At 40.2% G+C, this 14,994-nt stretch overlaps 1 protein-coding gene across 4 annotated transcripts in view; it reads right to left on the bottom strand.

Annotated features, from left to right (window-relative positions):
- Positions 1-4,189: 4,189 nt before the first annotated feature.
- Positions 4,190-14,994, bottom strand: part of SCP2 (sterol carrier protein 2) — a 111,257-nt gene continuing 100,452 nt past the window's right edge. For all 4 annotated transcript variants that reach the window (XM_011926292.1, XM_011926293.1, XM_011926294.1 and 1 more), the window contains 2 exons: positions 7,833-7,912; positions 4,190-5,199 (listed from right to left, as the gene is read on the bottom strand). In XM_011926292.1, coding sequence (XP_011781682.1) covers positions 5,104-5,199; positions 7,833-7,912 — 176 coding nt within the window. In that variant the 3' untranslated portion in view covers positions 4,190-5,103. The remainder of the gene's footprint in view (positions 5,200-7,832; positions 7,913-14,994) is intronic.

Below are 14,994 nucleotides of genomic sequence, written 5' to 3'. Positions count from 1 at the left end.
CAAAAATTGTAGAAATCTGAGAGTGTGAATTCATCTGAAAAAGTACAGCAACAAGACTAACAATTTTAATGCAGAAAGAACTCACCAGGCAACTTTTTATTTATTTATTTATTTATTTATTTAAGACAGGGTCTCACTCTGTTGCCCAGGCTGGAGTGCAATGGCAGCGTCTCCGCTCACTGCATCCTCCGCCTCCCGGGTTCAAGCGATTCTCCTGCCTCAGCCTCCCGAGTAGCTGGGATTACAGGTGTGTGCCACCACACCCGGCTAATTTTTAAATTTTTTTTTTTTTTTTTTTTTTTGAGACAAAGTCTTGCTCTGTCGCCCAGGCTGGGGTGCAGTGGCCGGATCTCAGCTCACTGCAAGCTCCGCCTCCCGGGTTCATGCCATTCTCCTGCCTCAGCCTCCCGAGTAGCTGGGACTACAGGCGCCCGCCACCTCGCCCGGCTAGTTTTTTGTATTTTTAGTAGAGGCGGGGTTTCACCGTGTTAGCCAGGATGGTCTCGATCTCCTGACCTCGTGATCCGCCCGTCTCGGCCTCCCAAAGTGCTGGGGTTACAGGCTTGAGCCACCGCGCCCAGCCTTAAATTTTTAATTAAGACGGGGTTTCACCATGTTGGCTAGGCTAGTCATGAATTCCTGTCCTCATATGATCCGCCCACCTCGGGTTCCCAAAGTGCTGGGATTACAGGCGTGAGCCACAGTGCCCAGCTGCCACTTAGTTTTTAAAAACATAGTAAGACATTAATAAACAGATTTGTCTTACTACTTCTAATTGTTTCAGTCTGAAATTGAAAGATTGTTATGGGAAGCTGCAAATATTCTCAAAGAAAAATTAGGAAAAGTTAGGCTAAGGGAAAAATGTTTAATGTTCTCTTTCATCATCAGGGCTACAAAAAATCTTTGTAATGGAGAATGCAATGCTGTGACTAGGCTCTCATCCTCAGAAATGCTCCCTCTGTGAATATAAAATTGTTATTCGCCTATCTCCTTCATTCATTTAACAACAGTCAGCCAAGACTATGCTAGATATCTCAAAATGGATGCATGAGAGGCAGTCCTTTCCTTTAAGAACCTCTCTACTGGCTGGGAGACAGAAACAAATGACCAGGAAGGAATGATGCTCTACAGGGTAACAAACGGGGACAGCTTCCTGAAAGCGAAGGTACCTAAGTAAGTCTTGAAGGATGAAGAGAATTTGCCAAGTGAACTGTGTGGTGGGGGGCAAGAGTGGGGAGGGACAGAATGGTGAGGGTGGGCACAGAGAACAGTGTGTGCAAGATGACCCAGCTTAGACCTGAGTTAGCTAATGTGCTTGCTCTATATTTGTCACTTGGAAACTGAGCATATCACTACCAAATGGAACTCTTCTGTTCCTATTTTTCGTAGAACTTTATGAAACCAGTTCCAATCTAGTTTTATCCCTACTGCTCTACTGGTTATTTTGTTTTGAAACTGATTTTGCAGTGGTCACCAGTGACTTCCGTGTTGCCAAATTTAACCAAGTAGACACTTTTCAGAGGTCATCCTACTTGACCTCTCTATTGAGGTCAAGTGACATAGTTGACCATTCCCATTTTGGCCATACTCTCTTTTTGGAGTTCTCCCTCTACCTCTCTGGCCCCTTGTCCTCCTCTACTAGACCTCAAAAAGCTAAAGTTCTCAAGGATTACCCCAACCTTCCTTTTCCCCAACCCAGGTAATATCCATTCCTGTAGCTTTAAATTCAACCCATATAGTCATGACTTCCAGGTGTGTATCTCCAAGCTGACCTCACCTCTAAGCTCATCAGATCCAACTGTCTCCTCAATATCTCTATTTGCAAATCTCCCAGGCATCTCCAAGTTAAAATTTCAAAAGCAGAGCTTATTTCAACTACTCCCCCTGAAACTTGCTTGTCTCACTGCCAGTCCAGTCACGATCCACCATTCGGCTGGCCCATCACTAGAAGTCATTCTTGTCACCGCCCCCCTCCCCTGGCCCCCGACATTCAGTTACCAAGTTCTGTCAGCTCTACCTCTGCCTGTTTTCCCACATCTATCTCTACTGCTGACACCCTAGTCCAGGACGCCATCTTCTTGTACCCCAACATCCATTCTCCAGCCCTCTGCCACCAGTACATTCTCCACACACCAGCTACAGTGTTAAATTATTTCATTCCCGTTTGCAGTCCTTCTGGTGGCCATCAGTTCTCTTCACCAATATTCCAACTCTACTTTCTCCTTCTGGTACATGTTAAGTTTCTGAAGTTAGGTGGGGCATGTGACTTTCTTTGGTCAGAGAGATGAAAACAAAAGTGGTATGTATCACTTCAGGAAGAAGATTTAAGAGCCAACATGCACTTCACCTTTTTCTCTTCATCTGCCATGATGGTCATGATATTCCAGGTAGTGGCTACTCCATTAGTCTGCGTTCCAGACCTAGGATATGATGGCAAGATGAATATGTAGCCTAAGAAATAAACACCTGTAAAGCTGTATTGTCAACAGCTTCTGACTTCACTAAGAATGAAATACAAAAAAAGCCTTACCATAATGAACAAATCCCAATGAAACTAGCTTCTGTGTATCTATCCGATCTGATCTCGGGCCTGTCCTTCCTGCTCACTATTCCACTCACACTGGCCCCCTCGCAGTTTTTGGAACAAGTCAAGCCTGTTTCTACCCTTTCATGCCATGTTCTTTGCATGGTTTGCTCCTTCTTAACCTTCAGATCTCAGCTTAAAAATTTCTTCCTCGAAGACCTCTCTTTTAACTACTTTATCAAGGTCCCTCACTATGACTGCTTATCACAGCACCCTAACCATTTCCTGCTGGGCACTTCATAGTCAATAATAATTGTCTCTTTGACTGACTGTCTTCCCCGTTAGAATGCAAGCACCTTGAGAAAAAGAGCTGACTAGTATCTCTGGTGAGATTATACCTTCTATATAGCACTCTGTATATGGTAGGCACTCAATAAATACCCGTTAAATGAACAAACGAAAGACTCCAGAAGTGGAACATAACACTACAAACATCGTTATCACATATCCCAGGAATCACATACCCCAGGAATCACATATCCCAGGAGTCACATATCCCAGGAGCAAGTGGTGCTGCTAACGGTGAGAAGAGCAAGGGAACTCACATGTACTGAATGACTACCCTCAACTAGCAACTGCTGTAGGTACTTTACGTGTTATCTCTCTAGCGTCTCATAATCCTAGGAGGCCAATATTAGTATCTCCACTTTATCAATCAGGCAACTGAGACTTGATCTCTTCAAGCAGCACAACTAGTAACGGCAGTTTTAACTCAAATTAAAACTTAATCTCCTTCCTCCAAACCGTAATACCAGAAGGGGAAAAAAAATCAAACTATTTTATCACTAAGTACTTTTCTATCATGCACACAAATTACATCCTATATGAACATATTCCTACCCTGAGAACCAGTTTTTGTTTTTCCTTTTTGTTTTTGAGGTTTATTCTAAAGCCTATTTCAGGTATCTCTTGTTATGTGGGACAAGTGAGGACAGAATGAAGCAGCGAATCCAAACTACAGAGAAATCAGACATTTTGTTGAAACTCTTTTCTTGAAGTCTTTTTCTTCTCAGAGTAAGAAACTACTATGATTAGGAAGTAGGTCTGTGTTCTGAATTCATTTTATGGAACTTGGGATCAACTTCTATTGGCTTAACGTAACCTCTTGCCCTACTACCAAATGCTGTTCTGCTGGTCACAGAACATGCAAAGCTAAATGGTCTTAGGAGACCTGATCCATAGTCCTGACTATATTAGCAAGGGCTCCAATCACCTAAACAAATGAAACCAGCTTGTTTTCTACCTCTGCCCACCTTTGGGTGAAGTAATGACAACAACAGCAAGGTGGGGCCTGGATAATTCCCAAACCATTCTACTGGGCTCTGAGGAAACTCACAGGATTCGGAGCAGAAGGTACCTTTGGAGCATCTACTTAAATCTCCTAACAGTTTAGCAAACAGGTCCAGGCAGGCAGTTATTTGCCTAAGAGAAGCAAGTCTCTTAGCTCCTAGTCAAGTGCTCTATTATACCACACTGCCTCCCCAGTCAAAAACTAGTGATTATGTCCAGATAACATTCAGTTTATAAATCCCCCAATGTTTCTCTTTATTCTGCATTATCTAGAGAACCCTGAGCAAGAAGAACACACACAATATAAATAAGAGAGGCCAGAAAAAGCTATTTTAATTTTCTATTAAACATTCTTCTCAAAGCATTATTTTATCCCATATCTCACTGAATTGTAAGAAATAACATTAGTATTAGAAAAACTAGGAAAAAAGATAAATGCAGATAATTAAACTTATATGAAAAAGGAAAATGGTAGCAAAAGACCGAGAACTTTATATATCTGAAGTACGATTATAATTTGAAAACTGTGCATCTCAAGGCAAACTTTATTGTTCAATTATTCTTAATGATAGTGTTTTAGGACTAATACACTGATTTTTCAAGAAGGAAACCCATTTTAAAAATATTGTTATTTTAAAAACAAGCCTGTGTGCAAGCTCTGATCATATTTCTTTTATTTTGATTTGGGAAGAAAATACTGTTTCTGATAGCATGAAATGCAAAATTTTTAGATTTTTTTCTTAATCTCACTAATTTCAAGAACTATTGAGAAATTGATTAAGGACATTAAGTGCACAACACTAATTACTGGCCAGCTGTTGGCATTGTGTTTCTTACTTAGTTCTCCCAAGGAAAACTCTTAAATTGAATCTTCAGCAGAATAATCCTTAAATATACTTTGTAAGCAAAACAAAAGCTTTTTTGTTTACATAGTTCTTTGGATTTTACTGTTCCTAATTTTATTCTGAAACTCAATTTTACCCCAGACCATAATTACCATATTAACTTTGTAATGCACAGTTGTACGCAATTCCGCAAAGCAGTAGTATACCATCAGGCTCTAGTCACCCAGAGCATAGGAAAAACAGGATTGGTCACACCCATTTAAAAACAAATCTATCCCACACTATTTGCCAATGTGTAGTTTCAGTCTAAATTCTGACAATGAAATGTAGGGATATATATCTATATATCTCATCTTGATTTTCAAAGTAGCCAAAGGGAGTTCTTTAGAGCTTAGCGTTGCCTGGCTGAAGCTGAAGATTTTGTAACTTCATAGCCAGACCCATGTTGCCAGTGATTTTCAATTTCCCTTGAAAGAAGGCCTGTAAAGAAGAAAGAAAATTCATTACTCGGTGTTTTTCAGATTGCTGATGTTTCTACACTATCTAGCCCTGAGATCATTTATTTATCCAGGTCACATGACTTTCTCTAAACTATGAAACTTGGCTTTCTACAATAGATTTGGAACCAGATTCTTCAAAAGAATTTGAAAAGGCCACACTTTCCGCAGAGCAGCAGAAAGGAGCAGCCTTTCCAAATTTCTCATAGAAACTGAGCCTGTTTTTACCTGTTCTCCTCAAAGTGGGTTACTAGACTGATTCTGTTTTAAAACATTCCATGTAGGTGGGAGATATGAACTGACATTTTTAGCAGGCTGCTGGGAGAAAAAGCGTACACAAAAAACACAGAAACTCTTGGGGTTCAATCCAGCGTGCATGTGGATGAAATGCCACCAATGATAAAGGACTTATCCCTGCAGAGGACACGGAGCCTGCTGAGAATGGGGTGCTTGTGTTACTCTTTGGCTCAAAAAGAAGAATCAAACCAATCTAAAGGGCAGAGCCACAATTTGTTCCATTTAACAACTGCCTGGGATTAGATCACATGATGTTTGCTAAATTTACCATGTAACAAAATCCCAGGAAAACTTAAGAGAAATAGCAAAATTGGGAACATAGCATAATTTCCCTGCCATGATCTCAGTATTTTAACTGAATGTTTAAAATAAGGAAGGGCTAGATTTTTAAAAAAGTTTCTGGTAGTCCTAGGTTTTTAACAGTACATTAAGAAGCTAGGAGCTCTTCTACATCATCCATGCGAATGTAAGGAGCTCTGTTCTTTCTGTACCTCCTGGTAGGGGTGACTAATTCCTTTTCTTCCCCCTCCTCTGTCTGGACAAACTAAATATGGCACAAAGCCTTCTGTCTGACGGCTTAAAGGTCAGGTGTCTCAGAACACAATATATTGAACAAACACCATTAAAAAGTACGGACCAGTAGTACAGGAGAAACTCGCCACCTTTCCCCTTTTTAAGTTAACAAAGAAAATCACTTTTTATTTACTAACAATGGAGAAAACATGAATCTTCACCCTTTAGAGAGTCCGTACATAAAGATGATTTCAGTGTGGCCCCTAGGTGTTCTTCATGTATGCTTGCTGCTGGAGTCAAACACTGAAATTAGAATTTCCACTGCATTTAATGATTTCCAGTCAAATCCTCTGGAAATCCTCTGAGCATAAGGGAAGTCCATTAGCACATTAATAGAAAGGTCTGCTACTTTTATCTTTAATTCCTTTGGGTGTTAACAGGTGCTGAAGGAAAATAAGCTGACACCTTGCCCCCAAAATGGGCAGTACAAAGATAAATTGAGAGAACGAAGGCAGCTGATGTGTGAAGTCTGAACAGCCTGCCAGAGCTGTGCATGGCATGTGCAGTGGGTGGGAAGCAGGATGACAGCCAGCTCCTATATCGGTGGCCTCTGTTCTGTCCAGATTTCTGGAGCGAGCTCAGTGGAAATGTCAGTGCCAATGGTATGTATTCAGCGGAAACATCACAGATACTAATCTCACTTGTCATGGCATCAACTAAAACGTGCTTGGTTACTTAGAAAAAGCATTTTAAAAAAGCAAGTGGGAGTGAGATTTAGTTGTTTTATCCAATCTTGCAAATTACCAGAGAACCACAGGAATAAGACCTAAAACAAACCAGACTGAGACAACAAAAAATTAAGTTACATTGGAAGGAAACATCTTAGTTTCTTTTTTAATGGAAAGCTCAGTACATCAAGTTGACAGAAAGCTCACTATATCAAGTCCATTCTACACTGCAGCTAAAGAATCTAAGAGGACCCTTGACAGTCTGGGGACTAGGAAAATCTATGCAAGGCATAAACACACTCTAGACAAATGCAATTTAGTCCAACAGGTGTTTACAGAATACCTAAAAATGTCAGAGACTGTGCTAAATTCTGGAAACATAAAAATAAATAAGATGTGCTTTGACGCTTTGAGACACTCACAGTCTAACAGGGAAGACAGAGAGGCATATAATGACTAACACAACACAACAGGCACTAAGCTGGCAGTCCAGTAAGTGGCTCAGGAGAGGGACTGGTTACAGCTCCACAGCAACTTGGAAAGAGGTCCCTGGAGATAACATCTGAGCTAACTTTGAAAGACAAGTCATTTGTCAGGTAAGGACAGGTCAGGCAAAAAGAAGAACATGGGCAAATAAATGGAATGTAAAAGGTCACGCCTTTGTTCATGCCACCGCTCCCTCCTGCTGGAACACTCCTACTTTCCACCTGGGCACTAAACTTAAGAGCTGCTTCCTCTGTGGGGCTCTCCCTGATGGCCCAGAAAGATATGGCTGCTCCTGCCTTCATCCTCCCCTGACCACAAGTCAGGTGTGGCACCTTGGATCTCTGGCTGCACTGACTCTTTTCCAGATCTGTGGATGCCCTGAGCGTGGGAACTATTTCTTATTCTTCTGGGCACTTTCAGCACACAAGACAGTGTCTGGCACATAGCTTGCTCCACAGACATCTGTCACTTGTTTGGGGAACGCTGGAGTTTTGTTAGTCTGACCACTTTGCACCTTAGAGTCTGAGTCGAGATGGAGTAGAAAGGGCTGAAAACCTACCTACTAGCAGGATATAAGCTCCATCATACTTACCGACTGAGGATTCATTTTACCAGTCATTAAAGCCAGGAAGTCTGAGTCAGCCATTGTGATTGTGCAGTCAGCCTTCTTATCTAAAACAGATACACAGGAGAAGGAAGGAGAAAAGGAGGTGTTCAGTTTCACATATACATTTTTGTCAAGAGCCACTGACTGCAACAGAATTACAACCAGCACTGAGGCAGTGTGGGGAAATGGACACTCACATATACTTCTATGGCAGGCTGGTAAAATGTGACACAAACCACAAGCAATCCTGATATTTAACAAGATGGAACTGATTAAATAAATTATGGTATATTCAAATAGTCAGGTATGATATAAACCACAATAAGAAATGACATGGATCTGGATTTACTGACATAAAAAAATGTTCATGTTACATTATTCGTGATATTATTATATATGCCAGTTACAAAATAAACTGTATGATGCCATTTGGGCTTAAAAACAGAATTCAACTATATACATATAGAAAAACATCTGTAAACTTAAGACACCAATATATTACTAACAGTAACTGTGACAGACTCTAAGGTGGCCCTCCTGGTGTACATCCCCTTCCTTCCAGTGTGAGCAGAACCTGTGACTTGCTTCTAGCTAACAGAATATGGCAAAGATAATGAGATGTCACTCTTGTGATTTTGTTACATTAAATGATTCCACCTTGCTAGCAGATTCATTCTTGCTCTCCTGCTGGCTCTGAATGACTTCACTGCTATGTTATGGACTTCCTATGGAGAGGGCCATGTGACAGGGAACTGGCCATTAGGAGCTGAGGACCAGCTCTGGCCTATAGCCAGTAAAAGAGGAAAGCTATCTTTCCCAAGGCCACAGGGAAATGAATTCTGCCAGCAACCTGAATGAACTTGGACATGGATCCTTCCCCAGTGAAGCCTCCAGATGAGAGCCCAGCCTTGGCCAACACAAGACTGTAGCCTTGTGTGACTCTATGCAGAGGACCCAGCTAAGCTGTCCTCAGCCTACTTATCCATTGAAGCTGTGGGCTAATAAATGTGTGCATTGTTTGAAGCTACTAAGTTTGTGGCAATCTGTTATACCATAATAGAAAATGAATACGGTTATCTAGATCGAGGGTTAACAAACTTTCTGTAATGGATCAGACACTAAATATTTTAGGCTTTGCAGGTCAGTAGGTCTCTATCACAACTACTCAATTCTGCCCTTTAGTGCAAAAGCAGCCATAGATAATATATAAACAAATGTTGGCTAAAATAAAATTATTTTAAACAGGTGGCAGTCAGAGGGAGGAGCAGATACTTGCAACTCATATATCTCTGACAAAGAACTTGTATCCAGACTATATGAAGAACTCCTGTCGAAGGTACAGTGGACTACGGAAAAAGAAAAAAAAAGAACTCCTACTCTCCTACTGCTCAACTAGAAAAGGTTAGACGATCCAAAATAAAAATGGGCAAATGACACCTATAGGCATTATATAAAAGATCTCCAAATGGCCAAGAAACACATGAAACAGTGCTTCACTTTCTTAACCATCAGAAAATTCACATTAAAATCACGATGAGTGCCACATACCTACTAGAACAAATGGCTGAAATTTAAAAAAAAAAAAAAAAAAAAAAGGGCAATACCTAGCATTAGTAAGCATGTGAAACAAATGAAAGGTCAACATAGTATCAGACTGTAAAATGATACAGCCACTTTCAGAAAACAGTCTGGAAGTTTCACATAAAGCTAAACATACACATACTACATGAACTAGCAATCCTAATCCTAGGTATTCACCAAAGAAAAATGAAAACTTATGTCCACACAAAAACCTGCATGTGAATGCTTATAGTGGCTTTATTCATAACTGCCAAAAGCTGGAAAAAACCTAAATGTGCATCAACTGGTGAACAGGTAACCATTCAGCAGCAAAAAAGAACAAAACATTTGATGATCCATGCAACAACATGAATAAATGTCAGTGAAAGAAGGAGGCTCAAAAAGCCACATACTGTATGATTTCATGGGTATGACTTCCTAGGGAAAGCAAAACTACAGGGAGAGAAATCAAACTAGTGGCTGAAAGGGCCTGAGGGGGCTGACTATAGAGGGACATGAGGACACTTTCGGGGGTAATGGAAACAGTCTCTCTATATCTTGATTTCCGGTGATAGTTATACAACTGTATGCATTTGTCTAAATTCACAGAATTATACATCTGAAAAGGGTTGATTTTATTGTTTATTGTTAATTGTACATCAATTAGCCTGATGAAAAAAAAACTTGGCAAGTACCAAGTACCGTCAAAAATGCAGAGGAACTAAAACTCTCATATAATGTGGAAGGAAATGTAAAATAGTACATCCACACGAAAAACCTGTTTGGCTATACTGTACTTTATCACCTAGCCCTGGGTACATGTCCAGTGGAAATAAGTACAGTGGAAATGTCCACTAGAAGACATCTATAAGAATATTCATAACAACATTATTCATCAGGGCCCCAAATTGAAACAATGTAAAGATACATCAAATGCACTAGGAATGAATTCTGGGGTATTTGCATAGTAAACACAAACTACTGCCACATGCAACCATATAAATGAATCTTATGCTTTTGAATAAAAAAAGCCAGACCTAAAAAAGAGTAAATGTTATTGGTCTATAAATAAGATCAAGCTATGGTGATAGGATTCGAAATAATGGTTCCTTTTGGGAGTGAATAGTGACAGCAGGCGGGCAGGAGGGAGGTTTCTGGAGTGCTGGCAACATTCTGTGTCTTCATCTTGGAGGTGTATTCATTTGTCAACATTCATCATGTGGTACACTCTGGAATTATGCCCTTTACTACAGGCTAGACTTCAATAAAAATTTTACAAACCACAAAACAAAACAACAGGTGGTGGGCTAGATTTGGTCTGCAGGGCATAATTTGCCAACTCCTAACCTGGACAGCGGAATTTTGGCAGGGTAGTTCTTCATTTTATTTGTCTATCTTTTCTATTTTTTTTACATCAAGTGTATGCAATTTTAATAATACAAAGCTTTTAAAATATTAATTTTATTATCAAAGTAAAATAGTAGAAAAAAGACTGGACAACAAAGACTAATACCTCATTGCTAAATCAGCCATGTCTACCTTGTCCAAATGAGAGGTTTCAAGTGCAAAAGGAAAAATTCACCAAGAAATCAGTATTTTCAGCAGTCAACGTTTTAGGCAATCAATTAATATAACAATAGGATTCTAACAGTTGGCTCCTCCTCTCATTAAGAATTAGCTCAAATTAAACCTGGCCTCTCCCTGAAATGAAGTCACATTTTATTCACAGGGCACTGATCTGAAACTCTACTTATATGTGTATGTGTTTTCTGTCTGTATTTGTCCAATAGAATGAAAACTTCAAGGGGCAGAGCCCTTGTCAGTGTTGATCACTGCTACATCCACAGGCCCTTGAAGAGTACTTGACACATAGGAAATCAATAAACATTTGTTGAATAAATTAACAGATTATGTGAATTTCAAAAGATGATCAAATTATGGCATAATAGCTAATCAGATAATCTGTACCTTAATAAAAGAGATGGAATAGAAGCCAGGCACAGTGGCTCACACCTGTAATCCCAGCATTTTGGGAGGCTGAGGTAGGCAAATCACCTGAGGCCAGGAGTTCAAGACTAGCCTGGCCAACATGGTGAAACTCTACCTCTACTAAAAATACAAAAATTAGCGGAGCATGGTGGCGGGTGCCTGTATTCCCAGCTTCTTAGGAGGCTGAGGCAGGAGAATCTCTTGAACCCAGGAGCGGAGGTTGCAGTGAGCTGAGATGGCACCACTGCACTCCAACCTAGGTAACAAGAGTGAGACTCCATCTCAAAAAAAAAAAAGAAATAGAATAAACTGTTAAACCATAGTATGCCTCTATTATTAAATAACCGAAACAAGATAGAAAAACAGTTTTTATTATATGTCTTAGAACTCAGGGATTGCCCCTAAAAAGACTGAGATTCAATGGTTATCCTAACTTAGCTGCTAACAAAATTTTCTCTTAATACTGGAAAAAAGGTCTAAATCCTTTAAAAATAAACAAATTTACAGCCTAGAAAATCCAGTTCTCTTGCAGATATATAACATCAAAGAGCACAAGGTGAAAAACAAACTGAGATCGTTGGACCTGGTCCTAACAGTCCAAGAAAGGACTCTAGGTCATTGAAAGGGGGCTTCAGGAAGTAAAATCTGCTACTGCTACTGCTGTAATACCAGCATTTATTGAGCTCTCACTATGCTGAACACTTCAACATACCTGGTCTCATCTGATCTTTATAACAATCCTATAAGGGTCAGAGGGACCAAATCACTTGCCCAAGACCACATAGCTAGTAAGTAGCTGAGCTCCATCTGAATGCAGATTCCTGTTGCCAAAGCTCATACTGCCAATTCCTATGCTCTATTGCTTCCTTTTGTTGTAGGAAGTATGTAAACATTCAACAGCTCAGTTTTAACTGTGCCTTCACCGATTCAGCAGCATTTGATGAATCCCAGATGGTTTCCAAGTTCTCAAAGTCCTTTTGAGGGCCTTAGACAAACCTATGTGTCTAAGCAAAATTAACGTTTAATGTATGGTCTGGGGAGGAAACAATGATTTACTGAGCACTTACTAGGTGCTCTATATTCCTTATCTCATTTAATCCCCACAACGGTTCTACGGATAGAAATTATTCTCACCATATTCTAGATAAGACCACTAGACTCAGGGAAGGTATATACCCTTTAAGTGACAGAGCCTAGATCTGAACCCAGGTTTGGGTGTTTCTAAAAGGCTGTGCTCTTTCTAGTGTACCTTGGGGTTAGGAGACCCTGAAGCTTTCTGTATCATGCTGCCCATAAAGGGAGAAAGTTGAGAACTCAAGGTGCTGAAGGGGCAGAATAAAGGAATGAAGGAATAATATCTTATGTTAGATTAATCAAAGTTGGCTTCCTGGATATATGCTATATGAGTCATTTCAAAGGAGATGAGGCAAAGGCAGAACTCGTGGAGAAGATACTAAAAGGTACCCAGGCAGCAAAAACAGATGATGGAAAATGCACAAAATCTAAAAATCCATAATATATTCATCTCAATAATCATTACCAAGCTCTTACAAAATATATTTAAGTAAATCTTACTTTGTTAACAATAAATAAACCCCCTAACATTATGTACATGCCAAATGAACTAGCAATTCTCCTTAAGATGCCGGTTCAAACTAGGACAGGTTATTAATGCTTTAATGTAGCTAATCTCTAACAAATAGCCATTTGTTGGTTGATGTAAAAGGAGCTGGCAATTTCCAGTGATGGCTTTTCTTGGTAAGTCTGTATTTCAGCACCACTCTTGGCTGCCAACAAGTGTCAGTTTCAGCAGAAATTATCCTGCCCCAGGGTAAGATCCCTTGGGGTCTGGGGTACAGCACCTAATGTGGGAAGAACATGGCAAGAACCTATCTGGAGGGAACATAGCTTTTCCAAATCATTCAACAGCTTTCCATCAGCATATGATCTTTGATGACAAACGAACCCTATCAATCAACATCAACAAAATAGGAGGAAAAGGAGAAATTTTTTTAAAACAACCTTAATATCAGTATGGGCATATCTAAATACAAAAGTAACCATTAACCTTCAGTCATTAAAAAAAAAAGGTGATTAATATAATTCCTGAAGTTCTTTCTATTTCTAAAAGCTGGAATCCAGATAAAGCCTTTAGCTTTTCTTTGTACACCACCTTAGAGTGGCGGCTCATAGAATGCAAAGTTATGATCATTTTTTTGCCCATTCATTTTGGAAGGAAAAAAAGGGACTCTATATAATTCAGGAACCATCCACAACAAAGTCATGCTGCCCACACTAGACAGATGCCCTAACAACTGCTCAATTTTTCTTTCATTCATCTCTCATCAATCCCTTATTCAACAGTGCACATTAACAATACTCTTCACTTTTTCTCCACATTCCAAGCTCTACACTCTATTCCAGGAGCTTGCCGACCTCCTCTCCTCTCAAAATGCCCCTGAATATTTACCTGCCCTTTCAGAGAAAGAAGTTTCCATCCATCCCTTCTTACTAGAGGTAACCTTGCTTCCACCTGTGCTCCTATGTCATCCTTTCCAAAAGGATCTCCCTCAAAAATGTGTCAGTAATGAAATTTCACCATCTTTGACAGACATGCTTCTTCCATGCAATTCCCAGGTCCCATTACGTTCACCTCTAGTATCTCTGGCATCTACTCACAACACTCACTTTTCCCACTGCCTACACAAAGGTCAGCCATCCTCTCCGCTCACTTAGACAGTGGCAACATCTATCCTCCTGATGGCTCTCTCTGCTTCTGATCTCACCCCTTTCAATTAATCAGGTCTAATGTACCAGTTTCATCCTCTAAAACACAGCTCTGACTTCACTTTTCTATTTAGGAAGCTCTAATGCATATTAAAAAGCTTTGGTATACTGGTTATATACCAAATGACTTTCAAAGTTCCTATCATGGCATTTTTTTTTTTTCTTCTCAAGACAGAGTCTTGCTCTGTTGCCCAGGCTGGAGTGCAATGGTGCCATCTCGGCTCACTGCAACTTCGGCCTCCTGGGTTCAAGCAATTCTCCTGCCTCAGTCTCCCAAGTAGCTGGGATTACTGGCATGCATCACCACGCCCAGCTAATTTTTTGTATTTTTAGTACAGATGGGGTTTCACGATGTTGGCCAGGCTGGTCTCGATCTCCTGATGTTGTGATCCGCCCGCCTCGGCCTCCCAAAGTGCTGGGATTACAGGTGTGAGCCACCGTGCCCAGCCCCTATCAGGGCATTTTAAGCCCTCCAAAAAGCTGGTCCCAATCCATAGTGTTTCTAAATTACCCTAGGCTCTCTCCAACGAGAGAAGCATAACAGTACAGTACAGCTACCACTTACTGAATGCTTACTCGGAACCATTCATTCATTCTGTTGTCCATTTTTAAATTATTCATTTTTGAAGGCCTACCATGTGTCAGGTACATTCTAAGCACTGGGAATGCCGCAGTATACCTCAGACAAAAAGCTCTGTCTTCAAGGAACTTACAATTCAAGTGAGAGAGATGGACATAAAAAAAGTAAGTAAAATATTACATGGTGTATCAGATAGTAATAAGTGCTATGGAGAAAAATAAGGCAGAAAAG

Source organism: Colobus angolensis, unplaced genomic scaffold (assembly GCF_000951035.1).
Source record: "Colobus angolensis palliatus isolate OR3802 unplaced genomic scaffold, Cang.pa_1.0 Scaffold68, whole genome shotgun sequence".
In the NCBI taxonomy this organism is placed as follows: domain Eukaryota; kingdom Metazoa; phylum Chordata; class Mammalia; order Primates; family Cercopithecidae; genus Colobus; species Colobus angolensis.
The sequence above is the reverse complement of the archived record's forward strand: the minus strand, read 5'-3'. Positions and strand labels throughout refer to the sequence as shown.